Below are 23697 nucleotides of genomic sequence, written 5' to 3' on the forward strand. Positions count from 1 at the left end.
CAGTTCTAGGAGGGAAGTTTATAGCTATACAAGCCTACCACAAGAAACAAGAAAAATCTCAAATAAACAATCTAAACTTACACCTAAAGGAACTAGAGAAAGGAGCACAAACAAAACCCAAAGTTAGTAAAAGGAAACAAATCATAAAGATCAGAGTGTAAATAAATGAAATAGAAACAAAGAAAACAATTGCAAAGATGAATAAAAATGAAAGCTGGTTCTTTGAGAAGATAAACAAAATTGATAAACCATTAGCCAGACTCATCAAGAACAAGAGGGAGAGGACTCAAATCAATAAAATTAGAAATGAAAAAGGAGAAGTTACAACAGACACCGCAAAAATACAAAGCATCCTGAGACTACTACAAGCAAATCTATGCCAATAAAATGGACAACCTCGAAGAAATGGAAAAATTCTTAGAAAGGTATAACCTTCCAAGACCGAACCAGGGAGAAATAGAAAAAATGAAGAGACCAATCACAAGTAATGAAATTGAAACTGTGATTAAAAATCTTCCAACAAACAAGAGTCCAGGACCAGATGGCTTCACAGGTGAATTCTATCAAATATTTAGAGAAGAGCTAACACCCATCCTTCTCAAACTCTTCCAAAAAACTGCAGAGGAAGGAACACTCCCAAACTCATTCTATGAAGCCACCATCACCCTGATACCAAAACCAGACAAAGATACTACAAAAAAAAAAAGAAAACTACAGACCAATATCACCGATGAATATAGATGCAAAAATCCTCAACAAAATACTAGCAAACAGAATCCAACAAAACATTAAAAGGATCATACACCATGATCAAGTGGGATTTATCCCAGGGATGCAAGGATTCTTCAATACACGCAAATTAATCAATGTGATACACCATATCAACAAACTGAATAATAAAAACCATATGATCATGTCAACAGATGCAGAAAAAGCTTTTGACAAAATTCAACACCCATTTATGATTAAAACTCTCCAGAAAGTGGGCATAGAGGGAACCTACCTCAACATAATAAAGGCCATATATGACAAACCCACAGCAAACATCCTCTCAATGGTGAAAAACTGAAAGCATTTCCAAGATCAGGAATGAGACAAGGATGTCCACTCTCACCACTATTATTCAACATAGTTTTGGAAGTCCTAGCCACAGTAATCAGAGAAGAAAAAGAAATAAAAGGAATACAAATTGGAAAACAAGAAGTAAAACTGTCACTCTTGGCAGATGACATGATACTATACATAGAGAATCCTAAAAATGCCACCAGAAAACTACTAGAGCTAATCAATGAATTTGGTAAAGTTGCAGAACACAAAATTAATGCACAGAAATCTCTTGCATTCCTATACACTAATGATGAAAAATCTGAAAGGGAAATTAAGGAAACACTCACATTGACCACTGCAACAAAAAGAATAAAATACCTAGGAATAAACCTACCTAGGGAGACAAAAAACCTGTATGCAGAAAACTATAAGACACTGATGAAAGAAATTAAAGATGATACAAACAGATGGCGAGATATACCATGTTCTTGGATTGGAAGAATCAATATTGTGAAAATGACTCTACTACCCAAAGCAATCTACAGATTCAATGCAATCCCTATCAAATTACCAATGGCATTTTTTACAGAACTACAACAAAAAATCTTAAAATTTCTATGGAGACACAAAAGACCCCGAATAGCCAAAGCAGTCTTGAGGGAAAAAAACAGAGCTGGAGGGATCAGACTTCCTGACTTCAGACTATACTACAAAGCTATAGTAATCAAGACAATATGGTAATGGCACAAAAACAGAAACATAGATCAATGGAACAAGACAGAAAGCCCAGAGATAAACCCACCCACCTATGGTCAACTAATCTATGACAAAGGAGGCCAGGATATACAATGGAGAAAAGACAGTCTCTTCATTAAGTGGTGCTGGGAAAACTAGACAACTACATGTAAAAGAATGAAATCAGAACACTCCCTAACACCAAACACAAAAATAAACTCAAAATGGATTAGAGACCTAAATGTAAGACCGGACACTATAAAACTCTTAGAGGAAAACATAGGAAGAACACTCTTTGACATAAATCACAGCAAGATCTTTTTTGATCCACCTTCTAGAGTAATGGAAATAAAAAAAATAAACAAATGGGACCAAATGAAACTTCAAAGCTTTTGCACAGCAAAGGAAATCATAAACAAGATGAAAAGACAACCCTCAGAATGGGAGAAAATATTTGCAAACGAATCAACGGACAAAGGATTAATCTCCAAAATGTATAAACAGCTCATGCAGCTCAATATTAAAGAAACAAACAATCCAATCCAGAAATGGGCAGAAGACCTAAATAGACATTTCTCCAAAGAAGACATACAGATGGCCAAGAAGCACATGAAAAGCTGCTCAACATTACTAATTATTAGAGAAATGCAAATCAGAACTACAATGCGGTATCACCTCACACCAGTTAGAATGGGTATCATCAGAAAATCTATAAACAACAAATGCTGGAGAGGATGTGGAGAAAAGGGAACCCTCTTGCACTTTTGGTGGGAATGTAAATTGATACAGCCACTATGGAGAACAGTATGGAGGTTCCTTAAAAAACTAAAAATAGAATTACCATATGATCCAGCAATCCCACTACTGGGCATATACCCAGAGAAAACCATAATTTAAAAAGACACACGCAGGCTTCCCTGGTGGCACAGTGGTTGAGAATCCGCCTGCCGATGCAGGGGACATGGCTTCGTAGGCAGGTCCAGGAAGATCCCGCATGCCCGCAGAGCGGCTAGGCCCGTGAGCCATGGCCACTGAGCCTGCGCTCCGCAACGGGAGAGGCCACAACAGTGAGAGGCCTGTGTACCGCAAAGAAAAAAAAAAAAGACACATGCACCCCAATGTTCATTGCAGCAGTATTTACAACAGCCAGGTCATGGAAGCAACCTAAATGTTCATCAACAGATGCATGGATAAAGAAGATGTGGTACATATATACAATGGAATTTTACTCAGCCAGAAAAAGGAACGAAATTGGGTCATTTGTTGAGACGTGGATGGATCTAGAGAATGTCATACAGAGTGAAGTAAGTCAGAAAGAGAACATCAAATATCATATATTAACGCATGTATGTGGAACCTAGAAAAATGGTACAGATGAACCGGTTTGAAGGACAGAAGTTGAGACACAGTTGTAGAGAACAAACGTATGGACACCAAGGGGGGAAAGCCGCAGTGGGGTGGGGATGGTGGTGTGCTGAATTGGGCGATTGGGATTGACATGTATACACTGATGTGTATAAAATTGATGGCTAATAAGAACCTACTGTATAAAAAAGTAAAATAAAAATTAAAAATTAAAAAAAAAATTGAGACATCATGCTCTGGATTAAACAGAGCATTTAACAGTAACACTCTCCACAATAACAGTCCTCAAACTTCAAGTTTACTTAAATGCAATAGCAGAAGGTCTTTCATACTTTTAAATAAAACTGGAAAAGGTTTTTTTCATTTCTAAATGTCCATGATAGCCACGAGGCTTTAGTGAAAACCATGTGAATCGTGGAGAGTCAGCGATAAGTCTAGGCATATCCAGCATAAGAATGTGGAAGTCTGAATGAGATGCCTTACCAAAGATGCCTTAAAGGCACGGATACCTGCATTATGACTGCAGGAGAAATAAAGATGCTCACAGCCATGTTAAAGGAGACCATTCCCATGGTTCTGACCACCATTCTTTAAAGATCAGTTCCTGCACAACTCATTTTCAACTAAAAATTGTCTTCAGACATCTAAGTCAGGTCCTTCTTTTTCATCAACATCTAGTTTCATGAATATTCAAGAAGTGGGAAAAGAACTGCTTGTATACAAATGGCAATGAACAATTATCTAACCATTTCAAAAATAAGTTAGCATCACACTGTACAACCTAAACTCTCTCTTGGGAAAAAAAAAAAAACTGAATTAAAGATTTAAATCAAAAAACAAACGGAAAAAAACCCACTGGTAGAAAGTTTTTCTATGCATGACAAAAATAAAAATGATAAGGAAAAATCTGCCAATCTGAACACATAAAAATTTTTAACTTCACGTGGCATACACTCTGAAAAAAATTTAAGTTAACATGTTGGGGGGAAGTATTTCCAACCAGGTATGACACACAGATAATAATCTTAATGTTTTAAAATAGGATTTCTAAGTCAAAAGTACACATTTTCTCATTAACCTAATCACTTTCCCATTCAAAAGCACAAAACAATATTAATTAATTTACTGGTCAAGTTTGTGCTAAGTACTTCAGAGCTATGTGAAGTATGATCTTCAGTGAACTGAAATACAGGTGCAAAGTACTGGTTTTTATCTAAGATGTCTCTGCATCAACAAAGCAGAGATTAAGGTGGCTTTAGTAAATAATTCAGCCTTCTTCACTGTTCACTGCCTAACTCCTCTCTTCTTCAAAAATAACTGCAGGGAAGAGGCAAAAAATTTCTCCCCCAAAAAACAATAGCGCAAAAATAGTGGTCAGGGCTTCCCTGGTGGCGCACTGGTTGAGAATCTGCCTGCCAATGGAGGGGACACGGGTTCGAGCCCTGGTCTGGGAAGGTCCCACATGCCACGGAGCAATTAGGCCCGTGAGCCACAACTACTGAGCCCGCGCATCTGGAGCCTGTGCTCCGCAACGGGAGAAGCCGCGACAGTGAGAGGCCCGCGCACCACGATGAAGAGTGGTCCCCGCTTGCCGCAACCAGAGAAAGCCCCCGCACAGAAACAAAGACCCAACACAGTCCAAAAAATTAATTAATTAATTTTTTTTAAAATTGGGGCTTCCCTGGTGGCACAGTGGTTGCGAGCCCGCCTGCCGATGCAGGGGACACGGGTTCGTGCCCCGGTCCGGGAAGATCCCACATGCCACGGAGCGGCTGGGCCCGTGAGCCATGGCCGCTGAGCCTGTGCTCTGCAACGGGAGAGGCCACAACAGTGAGAGGCCCGCGTACTGCAAAAAAAAAAAAAAGAAGAAGAAAGAAAATAGTGTTCAAATCATTCTCAGTTAAATCAATGGTTCTCAATCTTTGGCTTTATAACAAAAACCTGGAGCACATATCTAAAATACAGATTCCCAAGCCCCACTCCCAGGGACTCTGGTTTAGCAGCTCTGGACTGGGGCCTGAGGACATTTTTCCCAGAGGTCAGAAACTGGAAAAAAAAAAATCATTTAAAATTTAAATGATCAAAACCATCACTGAATTAGCTATAATTTTATTGTGCCAGGCACCATACCAAGTAATCTACACAAGCTATTTTTTTCAATTCCCACAAACAACCCAATTATCACAGAAACTCTTACCTCCTTGTAACTGATGAGGAAATGTGTTCAAGGTTAACACAGCCAGTGAGTGGCAAAGCTGAAGTCTGTTTCCAAAGCCCTGACTCTTCCCACTCTACATTTTCAGTATATCCTACTAGTTAGGGTTGCCCATAACTTGATGGCCTGACCAGATCTGAAAAGGAAAGTAAGGTGACTACTTCCCAGTTAACAGTCATTCACACTAAGGGTATGACGGGTCCAGAAATGGTATCACTGAAATGCCTAGTAGTTTCTTGATTCCCTACTACCGATATGTTGTACAGCCTCAATGGGATGAAATCTTGATAACCGCTGTCATCAGTGAAATGTGAGAATTTAATCACCCAGAGTATCTAAAGCCACAGAACGGTTTAACTCCTTCTGAAGTACTGACATCTGGTCAGTGCTTTAGATTGAACACCTAAATACAGTCTGTCCACACTGAGCACCTTCAGAGAGTCCCTTCGTGTGGAAGAGCCACTACCTCCCGAGCATTCCTCTCCACTGAGGCAGCACTCCTCTCCAGCGCCAGTCATGGGATTCTGTCTGCAGTATGGACGTGCAAGGGACACAGCCCAGAGAACCAGAGGCCCCCATCCCAGGCAACATTGGCTGGTCCAAGGATGGGCGTGTGATGCAAGTCCAATGAGAGCCTTCTTCTATAATTTTCTACTTGAGATTAGAGATGAAACTCTACAAGAAGTTGAAAGACCCCAGGAACAAAGCCTGTCTACAGCAGAAGAGAAAGAGTCCCCAGTCCTTGAGGTCCCTGGAACCGCCCCAGGGAATTCTTCCTTCAATCCTGTTCCTTCCAGCAACCCATATAAGCCTATAAATATCTGTTTTGCTGAAGTCAGTTTTAATGGACTTTGGTGCCTGACAACTAAGAATTCTGATTACTATAAATTAATTAAGGTAAATACAAACTACATCTTACAGGTAAGAAAAGTGAAGCAGAGAGGTGGTCAAGGTTTCACAGGAAACAAGGCCAGAATGAGACCACAGGTTTGTCTGACACTAAGATCTACCCATTTTCTAAATACCAAAATACTGGATTCAAACAAAATGAACTCATTAATAATAAATTTCACTGAAAAACTGTTTCCATCATTTTCTAGTTTTTACTTTGAGAACGTGCAAGGACATTTCCAAGTATTCTGTTGTCGTGGAATTCCGTGCAATGAATATTTTCTATAAGGTTTGACCACTGGAACCTATTGGGTATAACCATAATCCCATGTTTCAAATGAGAGAGAGAGAAACAATAGTTTTAATCTTTGAGGTAAGACTGCTTTAAAAAAAAGTAAGAATGCAATGATAATCAAGTCCTACCAAAAAAAGGAAGATGCTGCTTGCCTCATAGCCCCATTTTCCACTGATGTAACACTATCTAGATTATGTTCTTATCACAGCAGCTTTATAGAAAGAGCACTTGCAGAGCAATCAAAGGATACATAGTTTCTAATGCTGGTACTGATGCCCTCTGCACCTCCGCCAAACTATTTATGCATAGGAAAAGAGGTTAAGAATACCTACTCCATATCCCATGGTAGCCAAAAAAGTTGACTGAAACTCTATGAGAAATCTAAAGAGATGTTATAAATGATAATATTTAAAATGAAGAGTCCTGATGTCTTAGGAATTCTTCTGACCTTAATCAAATCATAGGCTACAAACAATCCAGCTTTTCCAGGTTGTTCCTCTGCCCACACTTCTTTACAAAGAATGATACACCTTCAGTTTTAACTCAAATGTGTGCCTCATTTAAAATGAGGAGTTATGTTGCCCAGAGGACCTGTAATATACAGCTTTTTAGTTGACTCGACTCTGACACATCAAACTTCAGATTTCAGTAATGGCTCTATAAAATATTCAGTAAAACGGAAGCACTTATTTTCTGAATTTCAAATAATGTAATTTTGTTAAAATTAGCCAGCCAAGCAGATACAATTTATAAAAATGTGTCACAAAATATTAAGTATCTCAGACAAGGCACCTAAAAATGAATGTTACTCTATCGGATTGAAATGCTAATATCATAGTCCATTTTCATTCAATGTTTTGATAAAAATGTTGCTTCCTGACAATTCTACCCAATGCAAAAATACTTTCTTCCCCCAAACTTTAAATGCTTCACTGGAACATAACAGACCACCATTAGCTTTTCAGGAGCTCATCCAGGTCTTCGGTCACGGCCTCTCCCAGAACAGATAAGAGCGTTGACAAACCTGGCTCTGGAAAGTAGTTCTGCTTTTATGAACAGAGTCCTGACTGTAATCAAATCACAGGGTAAAAACAGGACAATCCAGCTTTTCCATGCTGCTGCCCTGCCCAAACGTCCCCTTTCATTTTGGGAATGGCCATCAACTCTCAGAAGAACGTTAACAGCCTACAGCTGACCTGCGCTTCCTCCTCCTACCAACCCGTAGGAAGTTCTTCATATCAAAGCAGCCTTTGCCTCTTACTAAGGGAGCACACGGAATAAGAGAGGCGCCCACAAACAGAGGAGCCTCTTTTCCAAGGAAGTGGAAACGCTCAGATTTTGTTAAGCATTCGTAATGCGTTGCTTTTTCCATTTAAATCTCATGTTGATTCCAACTGACAGTGATCTGTGTAAATCCACCTAAGTCATTATGCTTTTTAAATTCCGATTTTTAAAGAGAAACACCTCTATCCCAACTCAGAAAAGACGTGAGCATGTTAAGTATCGCTTATTTTTCTTAACTTGCTGTAAGTTTCACAACAGACCGATCGTTTCCTAAAGAAAAATTCACAATCCGCAGAAATGCTCTATCCAAATTTAACTATCCGGCAAATAATGAAAATTTTAAGCGTTAACAGGAAATTTAGATGTCCCATTCAGGAGGAGAGAAAAAAAATGAACTAGGGCGCCAGCCCGATGTTTAAATATCTCAACTTGAACGCCATGGAAACAAGAGGGAATTCCCACTAGCCCAGACAGCAAAAAGGCTTTGGTAGGACCCTCTTATTTTCAACGAATTCTAAGAAAAAAGGAAAAAGAAAATGCAACTGTCAACTAAGAGTTGAAAATTAATTTCTAACTGCTGTGAATAGTGCTAAGGAATGGGTCAGAAGACAAACACAAAAAGCGTGGGGTGCTCTGGGGCTGGAGTAGCGCTGGGCTCACCCCCAAGGTAAGGAGAAGGAGGGAAACGAGCAAAGGGGATCAGAGTCTGCGGCAAAGACGCGGGCCTGGTGGCGGGAGGCGCGGGGCTGACCCGCAGGCAGCCCGGGCCGGGCGTAGCCCCGCGCCCCCGCGGCCCCCGCCCCGGCCCCCGACAGGGAACGGCCCGTACCTGTCAGACCGGCCGGGATGCGCCGCGGGGCCCGCGCTGCCCGCCCCTCTCCCGGCGCCGCGTCCGCCGCCCGCGAGCCAGGAAGCCGCTGCGGCCTGCGGCTTCCCGCCACCGCCGCCCGCTCCTTCCTCCAGGGACACGGCGAGCTGGCTGAAGGCGTAGAGGAGCGAGCAGAAGCCACAGGCCAGGCACAGCACCACGACGCGCAGGTAGCGCCGCATCGCGCCGTCCCCGCGCCGCCGCTGCCGTCGCCGCCGCGCCCGCCCGGGCGAACTGGAGCCGAGAGAGCGACACCACGCAGCCGCCGGCGCAACAAGTTCCTCCTCCGCCAAGGCCTCGCGCCCGCCCCCCTTCCTCCCTGCCTCCCTTCGCTCTCCGCCCACCACCTTCGAGAGCGCGCGGACACCCCGCCCCGGAGCCCCGGCGCCCCGGCCCCGCCTCCGCCGCGGGCCTCTCCCCGGAGGGTGGGCGGCCGGACGCGCCGGCGCACTGAGCGCGAGGGGGGGCAGGGCGCGCCGGGTGGGCTGGGGCCCGTGGACGCGGCTCGCGCAGGGTCTTGGGCCACCGGCGACCCCGGGAGGGCGACTCTCGAGCCTTGTGGCTCCCAACTGCGGGGGAGAGACGTGGCGAAATGAGCGGGGCAAGGAGGCGGCCGACCCAAATTCACATGATGGTTCTTCCACGTGGTAGTTCGGGACGCTGAAAGCCCTAAATTCTCTGAGCGTGTTTCTTCGTCTCTAAAATGGAGATGACATCCTCATCATAGGGTGCTTGTAAAGATTAAATTGCTTAACGCACGAAAAACCCCTTGCACTTAGACGGCACTTGATTAAGCCATTTTTCACTTACATCCTTCTCAGCAGGGACTTCCCAGCCTCTAAGATTCTATAATACGACGTCAGTACCAGCCGTTTTCACCCAGATGTCTAATTACCTCCTAATGCCCTTTAGGATGCATATCCTGCCTCCCATCGAGGTTGTAAGTTCCTATAAGGCTGAGATTCAACCTTTTTGATCCTCCTCACAACTCACCATTCGCATGTCCAAAACAATATTCTCCCTAAAGAGCTTTGCCTTTAGCTTTCCATTTCTTTTCCCTCTTTCTCAGCCATATTTTCACTCCATTCATTTATTGAACATTTACAAAGCATGTGCCAAGCACTGTGTGAGTACCTTGGGGTGCAAAGAAGCCTAGTTGGGGCGTGGGGGTGGGGCAGTGGATACTTGTAAGTAAGTGCAATACGACCATAAAGACATTAGGATTTAAGCCTGTAAAGGTGTGGGCACACATACAAAACAAAGCAATCGGTTCCGCCTGCGGGCAGGGTAAAGAGACACTTCATAATGTTAAAATGAAACACAGACGCCAGACTTGAAAATTCCCTGAGCGAACAAAACCAGTTAGTCATACAAGCAAAACTTAATTTAGCTTATTTTGCGGTATAAGAGGTTAACCTGACCTGGGTCACTTTTTGCTTATGCATGTGAAAATCATTAGCAGAACTTAAATAGTTCCCGAAAATTGGTATGAGGTAACCACTAACCAATTAATTCCCTTTCATTTAAGAAAAGTCTAGGAGGGGTGGGCAAAATGGGTGAAGGGGGGGGGACTTACCTGGTGGTCCAGTGGCTAAGACTCTGCACTCCCAATGCAGGGGGCCCAGGTTGGATCCCTGGTCAGAGAACTAGATCCCACATGCCGCCAGTAAAGATCCCACACACGACTAGGAAGATCACGTGTGCCACAACTAAGACCCGGAGCAGCCAAATATTTTATTTTTTTTTTTTAATGGGTGAAGAGGGTCCACTGTATGGTGATGGATGATAATTAGACTTGTGGTGGTGATGACTTTGAGGAGTATATAGGTGTTGAATTATAATGCTGTACACTTGAAACTTATATAATAAAAAATAATTTTAAAAAAAGAAAGAAAAGCAGTTGAATACTCAATGTTTGAAGTTTAAACTGCAAAAATATAAAAAGAAAGGAAAAGAGAAAATTGTAATATTTTAACCAGTCGCTGTAAAGAATACACACTCACAGTCTTCACAGAATATACCCCTGAGCCTCATTCCATATTTTGGCTTGAGTGCTCCCAGTTTGCTGTCTTTTTGGTGTACACACAATAAACTTTTACTAATAACTATGTAAGTGACTCATAGGTTGTACTTCTGTTTTTTGCTTAACTTTTGACTGTAGCAAAAGTGGCCCTAGAGTCTAGGGTGTGGTAAGAGAAGTAATTCCAGGCTGAGGAATCAGTGAAACAGCCTCTTGGGTCAGGGAGCTGTGAGAAGTTTGATATCACAAGTTAAGTGAATGCAAAAGAAGAGAGGATGAGCAATAAGACTAGAGGCTGAAGAGGCCAGATATCGGAATGCCTTATTTAGTACACCAAGGAGTTTGAACATAATCTGGCAAGGAGTTTGAACGTAAAATGGTGAACCATTGAAGGGTTTTTAAATTAGGAAATAACATGATCACATTTGCCTTTTGGAGAGCAGATTCTGGCTGCAGTGTAGAGGCTGGGACAGATTGAGATTGGAGCCAGAAAGCAGCTACAGTGCCAAAAAGTGAGGGAAAGGAGGCTTTAAACACACACACACACACACACACACAACCACACAACCACACACAACCACACACCCACTCTCTCTCTTCATGGAGAAAAATCATGCTGATAAACTGTTCAAATTGCAGTTGGAGCTTTGAAGAGTTTGGCCATGAGAAACAAGATAGGGAAATGCTGTATAATTAGTGGTAGTTCTTCATTTGGAATCCCTACACCAAATAAGTGCTGGCTCTGTGACCATGGGAAAGTCACTAAACAAATTTAAGCCTCAGTTTCTTACCCTATAAGGATTAAATTTCTTGCCTTACTTGACAAAACATGAAAACCAGCATGCTATCAAGCTGTGAATAGAATGAAAACATACACTTATTCATTCAATAAACATTTATTGAATATATTCTACATGCCAGACAAGGGGCTATTCTGTACTGCCCCCAAAAGTGGAGACAGGCAAGTAAAAACCACAACAATATGAAGTTAATCCTTTCACTACACCTTACAATTCTTAGAGAAATAAAGATAAACTTAATGAGGTACAAAGATGGATAACAAAAGCATTTATAAGAACAATAAATAGATTTTCAGAGAGAAAACTAAAGGATATGGTACCAAGAAATTAGAGTTAAGACCTAGCTCTCAAAGTACGTTTAACTTAAAGAGATGCTAACTACAATTGTTTCTATTTCAACAAACTAAATGTAATGAAAATAAAGAATAATTTAATGACCCAGAGATTGTTAAAATACTAGAATGGCAGTATTCATTTCTGCAACAATATATGGGAAGAGCATATCCGGAAGAACAATCATCCATTTACTTGACATCAGGGTTCTGGACCATATCATCCCTTTAGGTTCCTTTTAATCCTGTAATTAAAAAGGAAATTCTGTTGAAAAAATATGTAAGGCATTCCAAAAGTAGAAATGATTTTTGTATTACCCACACACTGTCCCAGCTGGTTATCCTGGAGTATAAGGAGCTGTGTGAATACTTCTGATCCCTTCCAGGAGTCACACATTTTGATATTCCTAAAATTAATTGTAAATTATTGAAAGTATTTTTTGCCATAATGGTCAGGCATTTCTTTCACTTACTGTGTGTATGTATGTGTTCTTAAATCTATTTTTTCATCTCTAGACCACCCTCTTAATTCTCTAGTGACAGGCTGGCTATATCCAAATTTTTAATCAATATTGATCTTCCCTTCATTCTGTCAAAAAAGGTAAATTTAGGGGGACAAAAAGATATTTAAAAGTAGCAACATTAGTTGTTTAAATTACGGAGATAGAGACCTGGAAAACTCTCAGATTCAGGATAATCCAAATCTCAACAATCATATATTCAAAAGATTAATCTTGATGTTTCATATAGTTCCTAGTACATGCTGGATATATGGCAGACATTCAGTTAATGAGTTTTTGGGGGTTTTTTTAATGTCTTTTCCAAGACACTCCAGAGCAAATTTAGGTCCTGCTCAGCATTTCCTTTCCAATTCTACCTTTTAGTACTTCTGAAAAAAAATAAAAGACATCCTATGGGGGAAAAGGTAAATTCTATACCTTTTCATAGTAAAGTTCAAAGACTTTTTTACATAATTTCCACTTTATAAAGGTCTATGCATCATCTAACTTAATCCTGATAACAATTATGCTTTATTCTTTTAACAAACAAGGAACCTGAAATTCAGAGAAGGTTGTTAACCACGTGGCTAATAATGGAGATCCATAATTCAAGTGGAAATCTTTAAGGATCCAAAGTGCGTGTTTGTTTTTTTCCATATACCATGCTATCTCACTGTGAAAAAAATAAATGCTACACTGAGTGATGTAAATTAAAAGCAAAAAAGAAAAAAAAAGATGTTATATGAAAATCTCTTAGATTGGTCTTGGGGATTAAAACAAATTAAACTTGCAATCACAGAAATACAAATCACGGGGTTTCCCTGGTGGCACAGTGGTTAAGAATCCGCCGCGGGGGACGTGGGTTCGAGCCCTGGTGCGGGAAGATCCCACATGCTGTGGAGCAACTAAGCCCCTGCGCCACAACTATGGAACCCTGGGCGCCTAGAGCCTCTCCTCTGCAACAAGAGAAGCCACCGCAATGAGAAGCCCGCGCACCGCAACGAAGAGTAGCCCCCGCTCGCCGCAACTAGAGAAAGCCCGTGCCAGCAACAAAGACCCAATGCAGCCATAAGTAAATAAGTAAATCAATCGATAATTTATATTTTAAAAAAGAAATACAAATCAGATTAGTTGCAGAGCATAAAGAATCAGAAATTCACACTAAAAGTGAAAATCATTCTCTCCTCTTGTTGGCCTCTAGTGAAATTTCTTCATTTTTCACAGTCCGTTTCCCAGAGACCTTGTTGGGCTGGAGGAAAAAGTTGGAAAAGTATGTTGTCAGTCGGGGCAAAGAGTATTTCATTTTAAGTGTTCATTCAGACTAATAAATGTGGGAAAAGGGTAGGGTAAGGGGGAAGACGAAGGAGTAAACTGATGTAAGTTTACTTACATCAATGTAAGTTTACTTACATTGATGTAAGTAAGAGTAAACTCTTCATGCTCAAAAAACTCAGCTATAGATCATAAGATTAGAAAAAAGTGGCAGTGGAAAACTAATTGGGGACACCTTAACTCCTGAATAACCCTAGAATTCAGCTAGTATTTCCATCCACAAAGGGGAGAGATTATGAAGCGGGCAGAGTGGGGAGAGAAACAACGAATATCCTATGGACCATCCTTACATTTCTCCCTGGTTCAATCTTCAGGAACCCTCCATTCCCATTAATAGATTATAACCTATTACTGTTTTTAAAAAATACTGTCAGTGGGGCTTCCCTGGTGGCACAGTGGTTGAGAGTCCGCCTGCCAATGCAGGGGACGCGGGTTCGAGCCCCGGTCCGGGAAGATCCCACGTGACGCGGAGCGGCTGGGCCCGTGAGCCATGGCCGCTGGGCCTGCGCGTCCGGAGCCTGTGCTCCGCAACGGGAGAGGCCACAACAGTGGGAGGCCCGCGTACCGCTAAAAAAAAAAAAAAAAAAAAAGTACTGTCAGTGAAATTAAAAGCTAGATTTACAGGGAAATTTAGTCATGGGGAAAATTAAAATGAAAACATACATGCACAAGTTCAGCCAAACCTGCCATTCATCAAGGTCATGATTATAATATTAAGTAACAGATAAGTCTCTGGAACCAGATTCCCCAAAATTGAAAAAATGAAAATAATTAAGAATTCTGATACTATTACACTTCAGAAATACAGTACTAAGTTGAAAAATAAAATCAGAATTCTTGTTATCTATATTCCTTTCTGTATAGAAGTTACATCCTAAATAGTCCTATGTTGTTACGTTTGGTCTTTCTTTTTTTAAAAATATTAATAGGTTTTATTATTAATAGGCTTCATATGTTGAAATGGTTTTTCTTTTCACATTCCTATATTTTATTTTTAATAAAGTAAAAAAAATTTTTTTTTCTTTCTAATTAAGTTAAAGTGTCCCTTAAATTATTTATCTTCTCCTATACTGGAAACATCATAGGCTTTTACATTTTCTCTTATTAAAAACCAAAAGCTACCTCTTGGACCTAAGGCCAGATCACTCTGTTTTTTAATTCTGGAAACAGCCTACTTTTCTTTTTCTTTTTAATGTTTTCACTACATTTTTGTTCTTTAGGAGTCTTCTTCTCCCAAACTGGTTTTATACAGTATCGCAACTCTTCTCAATCTTGCTGACTCCAAATGTGAACACAGGCTAATTTCATTGTTGCTATTAGTCTGAATTAAAAGAGTTTAGTGAAAATAATACACATACAAAGTCTAAATTAGTAAATCTTGGTACCCAGTTTAGTTTCTGAATTCTCTTGATGAAAGAGTTAATGAAAATATGAAGATGAGATGGTAGCTTTCATCCACATTCCCTACTTCCAGGTAAGTCAGCAGATCCAGGTTTACCTGCGTGTAATTCAAGACCTGCCCAACTTGTGTATTGTTTCCACTCCTCAGGAATTCCAGTTGGATCCATGTTACTGGATCCTTGCACTGAAAATTTCACGTTGGGCTTCCCTGGTGGCGCAGTGGTTGAGAGTCCGCCTGCCGATGCAGGGGACACGCCCCGGTCCGGGAAGATCCCACATGCCGCGGAGCGGCTGGGCCCGTGAGCCATGGCTGCTGAGCCTGCGCGTCCGGAGCCTGTGCTCCGCGACGGGAGAGGCCACAACAGTGAGAGGCCCGCGTACCACAAAAAAAAAAAAAAAAAAAAAAAAAAAAAAGAAAGAAAAAGAAAATTTCACGTTGGGGCTTATCCTCACAACTAAAATAAAGCAGTTTTTTTGAGTTTTAAAAAGTATTACTATTTAGCCTTATGTACAAAAGAGATTTGAGGAACTTTATAAGAACACAAGGAAAAACATAAGTAGATACAAATTGTAGTCAGATGAAGTTAAAAATGTAGTTAGATGAAGAATAACAAGTTAGAGTATGGATATGCAGATGACTGAGTTCTACATAATTATTAAAAGTATGCCTAATTTTAGGCATACTTTCTGAGATTTCCCACAACTAAAGCAAAAACTGAGGACAATCGATGATTTGCATTGTTCACAAGAAAAAGGCAAACTGATTTCTCAGGTTGAAGTAAAGCTACAGGTCTGAATAAATTTTCTCATTTGGATTCTGAGTGATGTAATGTTTCCTCAATGCCCTCACAAAAAGGCAACAGGAGACCTCATTCAGCTGTTTACTGATTTTTAGAAGTTAGTATAGGAAAATGATAATCTCACATTACATGCCTAAAAGTCTTTAACTTTTGAAAATTCAAACTGGAGTAATGAAATGGTAGCTCGCTAAAATTACTGGTGACACCCAACATTGTCAGCTGCAACTATCAAGATGAGATCCTAACATCTCCATTGTGGACTTACAGTGGATACTCAGGCCAAGCTGAATTTTCTAGGGGAAAAAAAAAAAAAAGGAAAAAGAAAAAAAAATAGTGGCAAGCACTGCCTCTTCTGTTCCTTCTGTATATGTATTTTTATTGTTGAAATAATGGCATTGTATTTACAGATCTCTCCTCTAAGATGTGAGTTCCACATCTTTGTCCTCTTTGCAACCAACCCCCAGACCAGTGCCTAGCACACAAAACATACTCAATAAATGTTCACTGAATTGAAAACTGACATAAAGAAAATCTAGATGAGGAAAATACTGAAAGTATTACAGCAGTAAAATAGCTACTACAGTCTACAACTCCTACGGATGGGGAGGAAAGAAATCACCACCGAAAAACAATTCAGAACATGAAACATGTCCCAGAGAACTAAAAGCTTTCAGAGCTCTACTTGATTTTTCTATATAAGTACCTAGTCTTACCGTGGCATTTCATATGCTCCAGAATTGGCCCATTCCACAAAGGCTGGAATATCTGCACTGGCTAAATACAAAGCCACATTACAAACGTAACATTTAAATTATCTGGGCTAGCTGGGCTGTGCATTCAGGAAAGTAAAGTGTTCATATAATTCAAGGTAAATCTCTATGACTTCTAAAAATGAACTGGTTTTGAAAAAATCATTTTATAGTGATTACACATATTGCTGCTCTAGTAAAGTCTACTGAACACAACTGAAAACTTAATGACTGAGTCATTACAAAGATGATTTATCATAGCATGTTTTAAAAACTTTCTCAAGAGACCGAGAGGCTATACATTCTATTTGTTCTCTCTCTCCCTTCTGAGCGATTCTTCTCTGCCATCATCGACTACATCACAATGCCCCATTTTCTAATTTCTGCTACTATCTTTGCTTTGTTTTTCTCCTTCCTCCTCCCTCATTTTTTTCCCCCATTTCTATCCTTCCTTGCCTTTGTTATTAGGGCAGCTTCTTTTTCATTACTCTCAATAGCCAGGGAGGGTGTTCTTTTCCTTCTGCTTTCACAAATGATCAGTCACATCCTGTATTCTGCAATCTTCACTGTCTCTTGATTCTACTCAGCTACTCTTGTCACTGACGACTTTCTACACTTCAGTTTTTCTACATTTCAGTTGTTCCAGACACCTGAAGGGGACTGTGGTTGAAGAGGGGAGCCAGTGCTAATAAGTCGAAGTATTACTTTATGATTACCCTTCTTACACACACATTCACTCTTCTGTTTGCACTTAATTTTCAAAGTACAGTACAGAAATTTCTATCAATGGCCCAGTTCCTACTTCAGGTCTCCAAAAGATTCCAGAAAAGAGATAAGTGGCAGACCAAGAAAATAAGTAAAATAAGGGTTTCAGTGGAAACTAAAACTTCTAGACCACTCAGCATGAATGTATATAGTATGAATAAACTATACTCTTTTCAGGCAATAAGAACTTCTAAAAGAAGGGTAATAAATGTTATCAACTTAGAAAAGCATAGATTTTTCTTGCTTTTTTAATGTTTTCACTTTGTCTACAGTCATCACTATAATTTTAGGAAAGCATTTAATACAAATAAAACCTTTAAGTTATTAAGTCAACTATTTCTACTGTGTAATATAAAAGGTTTAAGAATATGTATTCTTATATGCCTCAAATTATATCTTCACTCTTACTTATATCAAAATAAGCTAATAAACTCTGAAAAACATCCAAATGCTCTTTTTGTATAGAATTTGGCTAAAAGAACCCACTATTAAAACCATAGGGTAAGTTGATGAACCAAAGCTAAAAATATACCCTAAGTCCAGGCTCTGAATCTTTTTGCATACTTTAACATTAGGTGTATTTATGGAATTTGAGTCTGTTTCCTGGTTTGGAAGTGTATTTGAGGTAGGGTGAAACGAAGGCAGGTAAAGATAACTGTGATTAATGAAAGGAAAACAAAATATCAAAGTAGCCAACTCAGCTCATTTCTCCTGTCTCATGCATACCATCAGGTTCTTTAATTATGGAAAGATAGCTGGTCTCGGATCAGAGCAAACATCTGATGTAAAAAATTCAAATTCAGTTTAACCTACAGAACACAACAACTCCTTTCGGGCATCCAAGAAGGCATGGAAACAATTTTTGTTAAAAAAAAAAATTATGTTTCTGAAATGGGATTTTACCTATAAAGATAGTAAAGGCTCACATTTTCTGAGCATAGAGTACGTGTCAGGTAGTTGTTAAGAATTTTATATGGATTGACATTTAATCCTCCCAACAACCCTATGAGTTAGATATGATTACCATTATCCCTGTTTAATAGATGGGAAATGACCTTGAATGACTTACTCAAGCTCACTTAGGTTCTACAACAGAGATTCAAATGCCAGCCATCAGTTAGCATTCTCAAATTCCATGCTGTCTCCCTACTATTTAGAAAGATAACTATGCCCCGTTCAGGTAAAATCCCATCTTCTGTCAGATTTTTCTCTCTTGCAGTCCATTTAAAATATATCCAGAAAGTATTTAATCATCATCATAAGACCCAGTACCTCCAAAGAGTAATTTTGACTTAAAAATTAGAATATTTTCCCTATTACAGTTAGTACTTGTAGTTTTTACTATGTCTATAAATGAATATATATTTATATATATAAAACATGTGGAACATGTGAAAAAGAATAAAATTTTCGTGTTTTAAAAGAACATACCAGTCATTTGGGGTTCCACTGAAAGTATCTTAAAAACAAATAAAATTCTTTCATTTAACAACACTAAAGAATGAGGTATATAAATGTTTTAATCACAGACTTTTACTGTATGCAATTAACTGTATTTCACAACTTGCATCTTACAAAAAAGATAGTACCATTGTACCTGTAAAAAGTACTGCAATTAAACAGAAAATTACATTACCACATGAAACCGCCAGATATCACAACTGTCAGGGTCTACTGTTTTATTTCTTTCTTCAAATGCTATCATGATGTTTTTAGTGATATTCTGTATCCAAGTTATGATTTAAAGTTCATTTATAGTTCAAAAGTCTCCTATAGGTGAATACATATTAAACAAATGGCTAAGAGAAAGCAGGAGACCCTAGAATTTAAGTACTGTGTGATTTCTAAGTTGGATTTTTAGAAACAACAAAAAACACTTTTATTAGCTGTAAACAAAAATGCAAAATCTGTAGTCATAAAAATATTTTATTGGTAAATTTACATAATAGTAAGTGGGGCTGTAAATTCTTTTTAAATTTTAGGATATTGATAAATGCATAAACTGGCAATTGTTTCTGAAAATAGGGTACTATAATTTTTATAAGAATTGTTATATTTAATAAGAGGCCAATTAAACTGATTAAAGATTAGTTATTTCTCAGTGTGCAACAGTTCCCATTTCTGTATTAATTAGATTCACACTTCTATGACCCTGGGTAAGTTTGGGGCAAGGAAACAGTGATAAAACTATTAAGTTAAAGCTTTTCCAAAACTGCAGCTTTTAAAATATGACAGGTTTCTTCTCTTCTGTTTTTGCCAAATGCTTATAATTACTTGAATTTTAATGTTCTATATAATACAGAAAATACCAGTGTTCAATGACAATAGCACTAAATCTGAATTATAAAGCCAAGTAATCAATGTTTTATTGTTTACTAGTCTGCTAGTAAACATTACAATAAATGAATGTTTTGAAAGATAAGCAAAAAACCCCCCCCAAAACAGATAAAACCTAAAACATAATTCAGGAACAATAATTTAGTAAAATGTGTCAAAAACATTGGCAATGGTTCATACAAATTCTTTATTTAATAACAATCTTCCTATTTAACCACACCAAGTACCAGCAGGTGTATTTAAGAGGATAACCATTAAGAAAATTCTGTTGTAGCAACAGTTGATTAAGTTGATTTTTGACTTGTATACATATAACTATTTGTTTCACAATTCTCAAATAATACATATTTAGGCAGCTTGCACTATGTTATAAAAATTTAAATTCGTTACATGCCAATAGTAGAGAATTCAAGAATTATGTGTTAGAATTCACTAAACTAAAAGTGAAAATAGACTTACCAATAACACTGCATAATGAGTAATTCAACCACATTTTCATGGCACCTTTAACTGTGGAGACCAAAATGTTAAGTCTGGAAATGTTTGGTAGGCATAGACTGCAATAAAATCTAACAAATTTCTATTTTCTGTAAAATGCAAATTATGAATTGTGCATGAATATGTTTGTCATGAAAATGTGGTACTTCTTGGCATAATCTGTGTATCTGCATGGTATGACAGAAGTGACTAGGAAATTGGAGAAAATAAACTTTAATGAGATTCTCCATTCAATGATGAGGCTTCTCCTCTGGGTGAAGATGACCTGGACATTCCCCTCTCTGTGTTATCAGAGCTGGAGCCACTCTGACTGTGTTGATCTGCAGAAGCAGCACTAGATGCGGGCGGTGACTTCGTTTTCTCCTTAAAGTCTGTAATAATGACTGTCAGATCTCCAACGGTAACTTCCAAATGTTGAGCACTACTCCGATCCACATTTTTCAATCTTGGCCTAAACACAAAAGATGATACAATTTTAAACTAGCTTTTCTCTCTACCAACTTTCTGAGCATGTAATGCATATTAAATTAGGTAAAAATCACAAAACGAATACATCTATCTTTAAAGCTCTATATTCATGTGTAACTAGCCACAAAAATATAATTAAATGTTTGAGATCATTAACATTAATCAAGCCAATCATTCCTGAATCTTCCTCAACATGACAAAAAACTCTGGGAGTAATGTTCTCTTAAATGTGCTTTTATAGCTTTATCATAACTTTGCAGACAGCTTATCAATTTTACTAAAATAAATGATTTAGAACAGCAGTGACATAGCTGAATCACAGAGGAAGCTGACAACAGCTAAGGTTGAGTTATATGCAGGGCTGTTACTCCACTGATGTGCACTTATGATAAGGGCGTCATGACTGTCTGCTCTGCCTGGACCCATGACCATTTTGATTGGTTAAAGCTCATGCAAATATCTGTTCAGTATTGTGAACATCACTCCTGGCTTTATGAGTGAAAAAGAAACATTTCAAACACAAATGTCTTGTAATCTAGTAAAACAAAAACAAAAACAAAAACCAGAAAGTGTCCTCACACTTAAGCTTGTATTTGTGGCCTCTGTGTTTAATTTCTATTATAACTTCAACTAAGAAAAATACTTTCATGATATAGTAAAAGAGATGAAATCTTTTATTTCTACTTTATATATTGATGTTAAAAGACAATATTAAATGGTTAATTTTATTACTTCAAAAGTGCCATTAAAACACTCTTTAAATTTACCTGGTTTTCTTATGACTGTTCTTTTTGCTAGTTGTTTCCTTTTCACTTTTTTCTTTTTCTACTTTATCTTTTTTCTCTTTCTTTGACTGTGTAGGGGGCACAAACTGCTGGGTAACCTGCTGTGCAACCAACTGGGAGACAGGCCGAGGTTTCCTGTGTGCATGTTAAAAAGAAAGTTTTCTTTATTACTATAATTTAAGAATGTATTTTTTATGAGAGAATAGCTCAAATTATGAGAATAGATATATGATTTCACATATAAAAATTTCTCATATGTAAGGTACTTCAGATGTGCAATTTAACAGATATATATATACATACACACATTAGTCTTTCCTATCCAACAAAAATAGAACTATAATTAACAGTTAAAAGTTGTAGCCCAAGATATATAGTCAAACCATTAAAATATAACTGTTACATAAATCGACATGAAAATTATTAAAAATGTATATCAAACTGTGCTTATGGGGAAGCACACATATAAATAAACATGAATTTTTAAAATTAAACTTGAAAGTTCACACTGAAATAAAATCTAAATTTATCCCTCTTCTCTCAGAGAAGGAAATACCTCACCATCTGTTACAATGGCTATTCTTTTCTTTAAAACCTTTCATTTATTCACTGAATAAATATTTGAGTGTCAAAATTTCTCACTTCTTACTGCTCAAATCTTTGAGGTTCCTTATGTATCCAGCCACAATTTCACTGTGGTTTTTGACCTTGGAGATCTGTCCATCCTTTGAGACTTGCCTAACTTACTCACTTACTCATTAGAAAAAAATTTATTGAGAACCTACTGCAGAAACTGTACCGAGACAGATGAAATGTTGCCTGACTACAATCTTTTCTGGTACCAGCTGTCACTCTATTAGCCCAGGGTCAAGGATGCCTCCAGCTTTATGGTAGTACGTGGGCAGCTGACGTCAAGATTCAAAGTAAATGGTCTCTAAGTTCTTAAAATGAGAGAGAGAAAGATAATTGAGAAGGGAAAAAAGGTGGGAAGGAAAAAGCAAAGAAGAATAAGATAAAAATACATTAAAAAATACATTTTAACAGATGGTCTATAAACAATAGTAATCTATTGCCTGGAAAATCCTGACCCTATTTTGGTCAGTAGAGTTGTTAAAAAATCTTTTCCTTTGTTCCTCTAAAGCAAGACAAAATAGAAACCAAAGAGAAAATACTGCATAAACTAGGATTCAAAGCTGCAAGGAGGAGTCCTTTGAAGGAGGAAATAGGAAATGCAGTATATAAAACATCTTAATAGATGGGTAATGAATTTTGTTTAGAACCTACAGAGTCTGAAGTACAGGAAGGATATCCAGGAAAGATGTCCAATACACAATTTCAAAAGCAGGACTGACACAGATACCAGGGTCAATGATGTAAATTAAGAGTTACACAAATGAAAATGATATTGAAAGCATGGTAATTAATGGCTGAGCTTGTTAAAGGAAATGAACTTTTTTTAAAAAAGGACTAAAGTAGTGATTCTCAAATTTAAGGTATATCAGGATTACTGGGAAGTCTCATTTAGCTTGCTTAGCTTATTCAGTAGGCCTTGGGGTGGAGCCTAAAATTTGCATTTAGCTTCCAAGTTAAGAGGAAGCCTCTGGTCCAGCCACCATGCTTAGCAGAGACACTTGAAGAAGTGCAATATATTGATACTACTGCAGCATAAAGTTTGAGATGGAGAGCAGGGAGTGGCAGAGAAAAAAAAAAAAAAAAAGGCTGGACAGATAGGAAGGAACCCAACAATGAAAAGCGAAGGAGTCTGATTTACCTTTAAAAGACAGCAGATCACTGAAGAAATTCAGACTTGAATTTTACAAAGATTACTGGTGGCAATCTGGAGGGGAAAGGTACTACAGAGGCAGGGAAAGCTACTTTTATAGATCAGGTAAAAATAAAAAGGGCCTGAACTAAAAGGAAGCAGCAGTGGGGTTATTTAAAGACAGGCTGAAGCAGCAGAAACAAGGGGACGTAGTGACGAATTAAACGTGCCTTTCTCACTTCTCAACCAAAAAATATTCCTTTAGCAAAACATACAGAAATTCTTGTTTGTCCTCATGTAACCAACGTTCTGTGGATGAAATCAAACAAAATATAAAGTCTTAGATGTTGATAAATGCTATGGGAAAAAAAATAAAGTAAGGAACACAGGGAGTATTAAGGAAGGAGCTACTGTCTGTTTCTTCATCTAGGATATATACTCCACTAGG

The 23697-nt window shown here is 38.5% G+C and overlaps 2 protein-coding genes across 5 annotated transcripts in view; both read right to left on the bottom strand.

The window, feature by feature from the left end:
* Positions 1 to 8903, bottom strand: part of GXYLT1 (glucoside xylosyltransferase 1) — a 53504-nt gene extending 44601 nt beyond the window's left edge. For both annotated transcript variants that reach the window (XM_059082159.2, XM_059082158.2), the window contains exon 1: positions 8662 to 8903. In XM_059082159.2, the coding sequence (XP_058938142.1) occupies positions 8662 to 8882 (221 nt within the window). In that variant the 5' untranslated portion in view covers positions 8883 to 8903. The remainder of the gene's footprint in view (positions 1 to 8661) is intronic.
* A 10406-nt stretch (positions 8904 to 19309) lies between these two features.
* The window catches only part of YAF2 (YY1 associated factor 2), a 67512-nt gene continuing 63124 nt past the window's right edge, over positions 19310 to 23697 (bottom strand). For all 3 annotated transcript variants that reach the window (XM_059082174.2, XM_059082172.2, XM_059082173.2), the window contains 2 exons: positions 21470 to 21622; positions 19310 to 20685 (listed from right to left, as the gene is read on the bottom strand). In XM_059082174.2, coding sequence (XP_058938157.1) covers positions 20448 to 20685; positions 21470 to 21622 — 391 coding nt within the window. In that variant the 3' untranslated portion in view covers positions 19310 to 20447. The remainder of the gene's footprint in view (positions 20686 to 21469; positions 21623 to 23697) is intronic.

This window comes from Kogia breviceps, chromosome 12 (assembly GCF_026419965.1).
Source record: "Kogia breviceps isolate mKogBre1 chromosome 12, mKogBre1 haplotype 1, whole genome shotgun sequence".
Lineage (NCBI taxonomy): Eukaryota > Metazoa > Chordata > Mammalia > Artiodactyla > Physeteridae > Kogia > Kogia breviceps.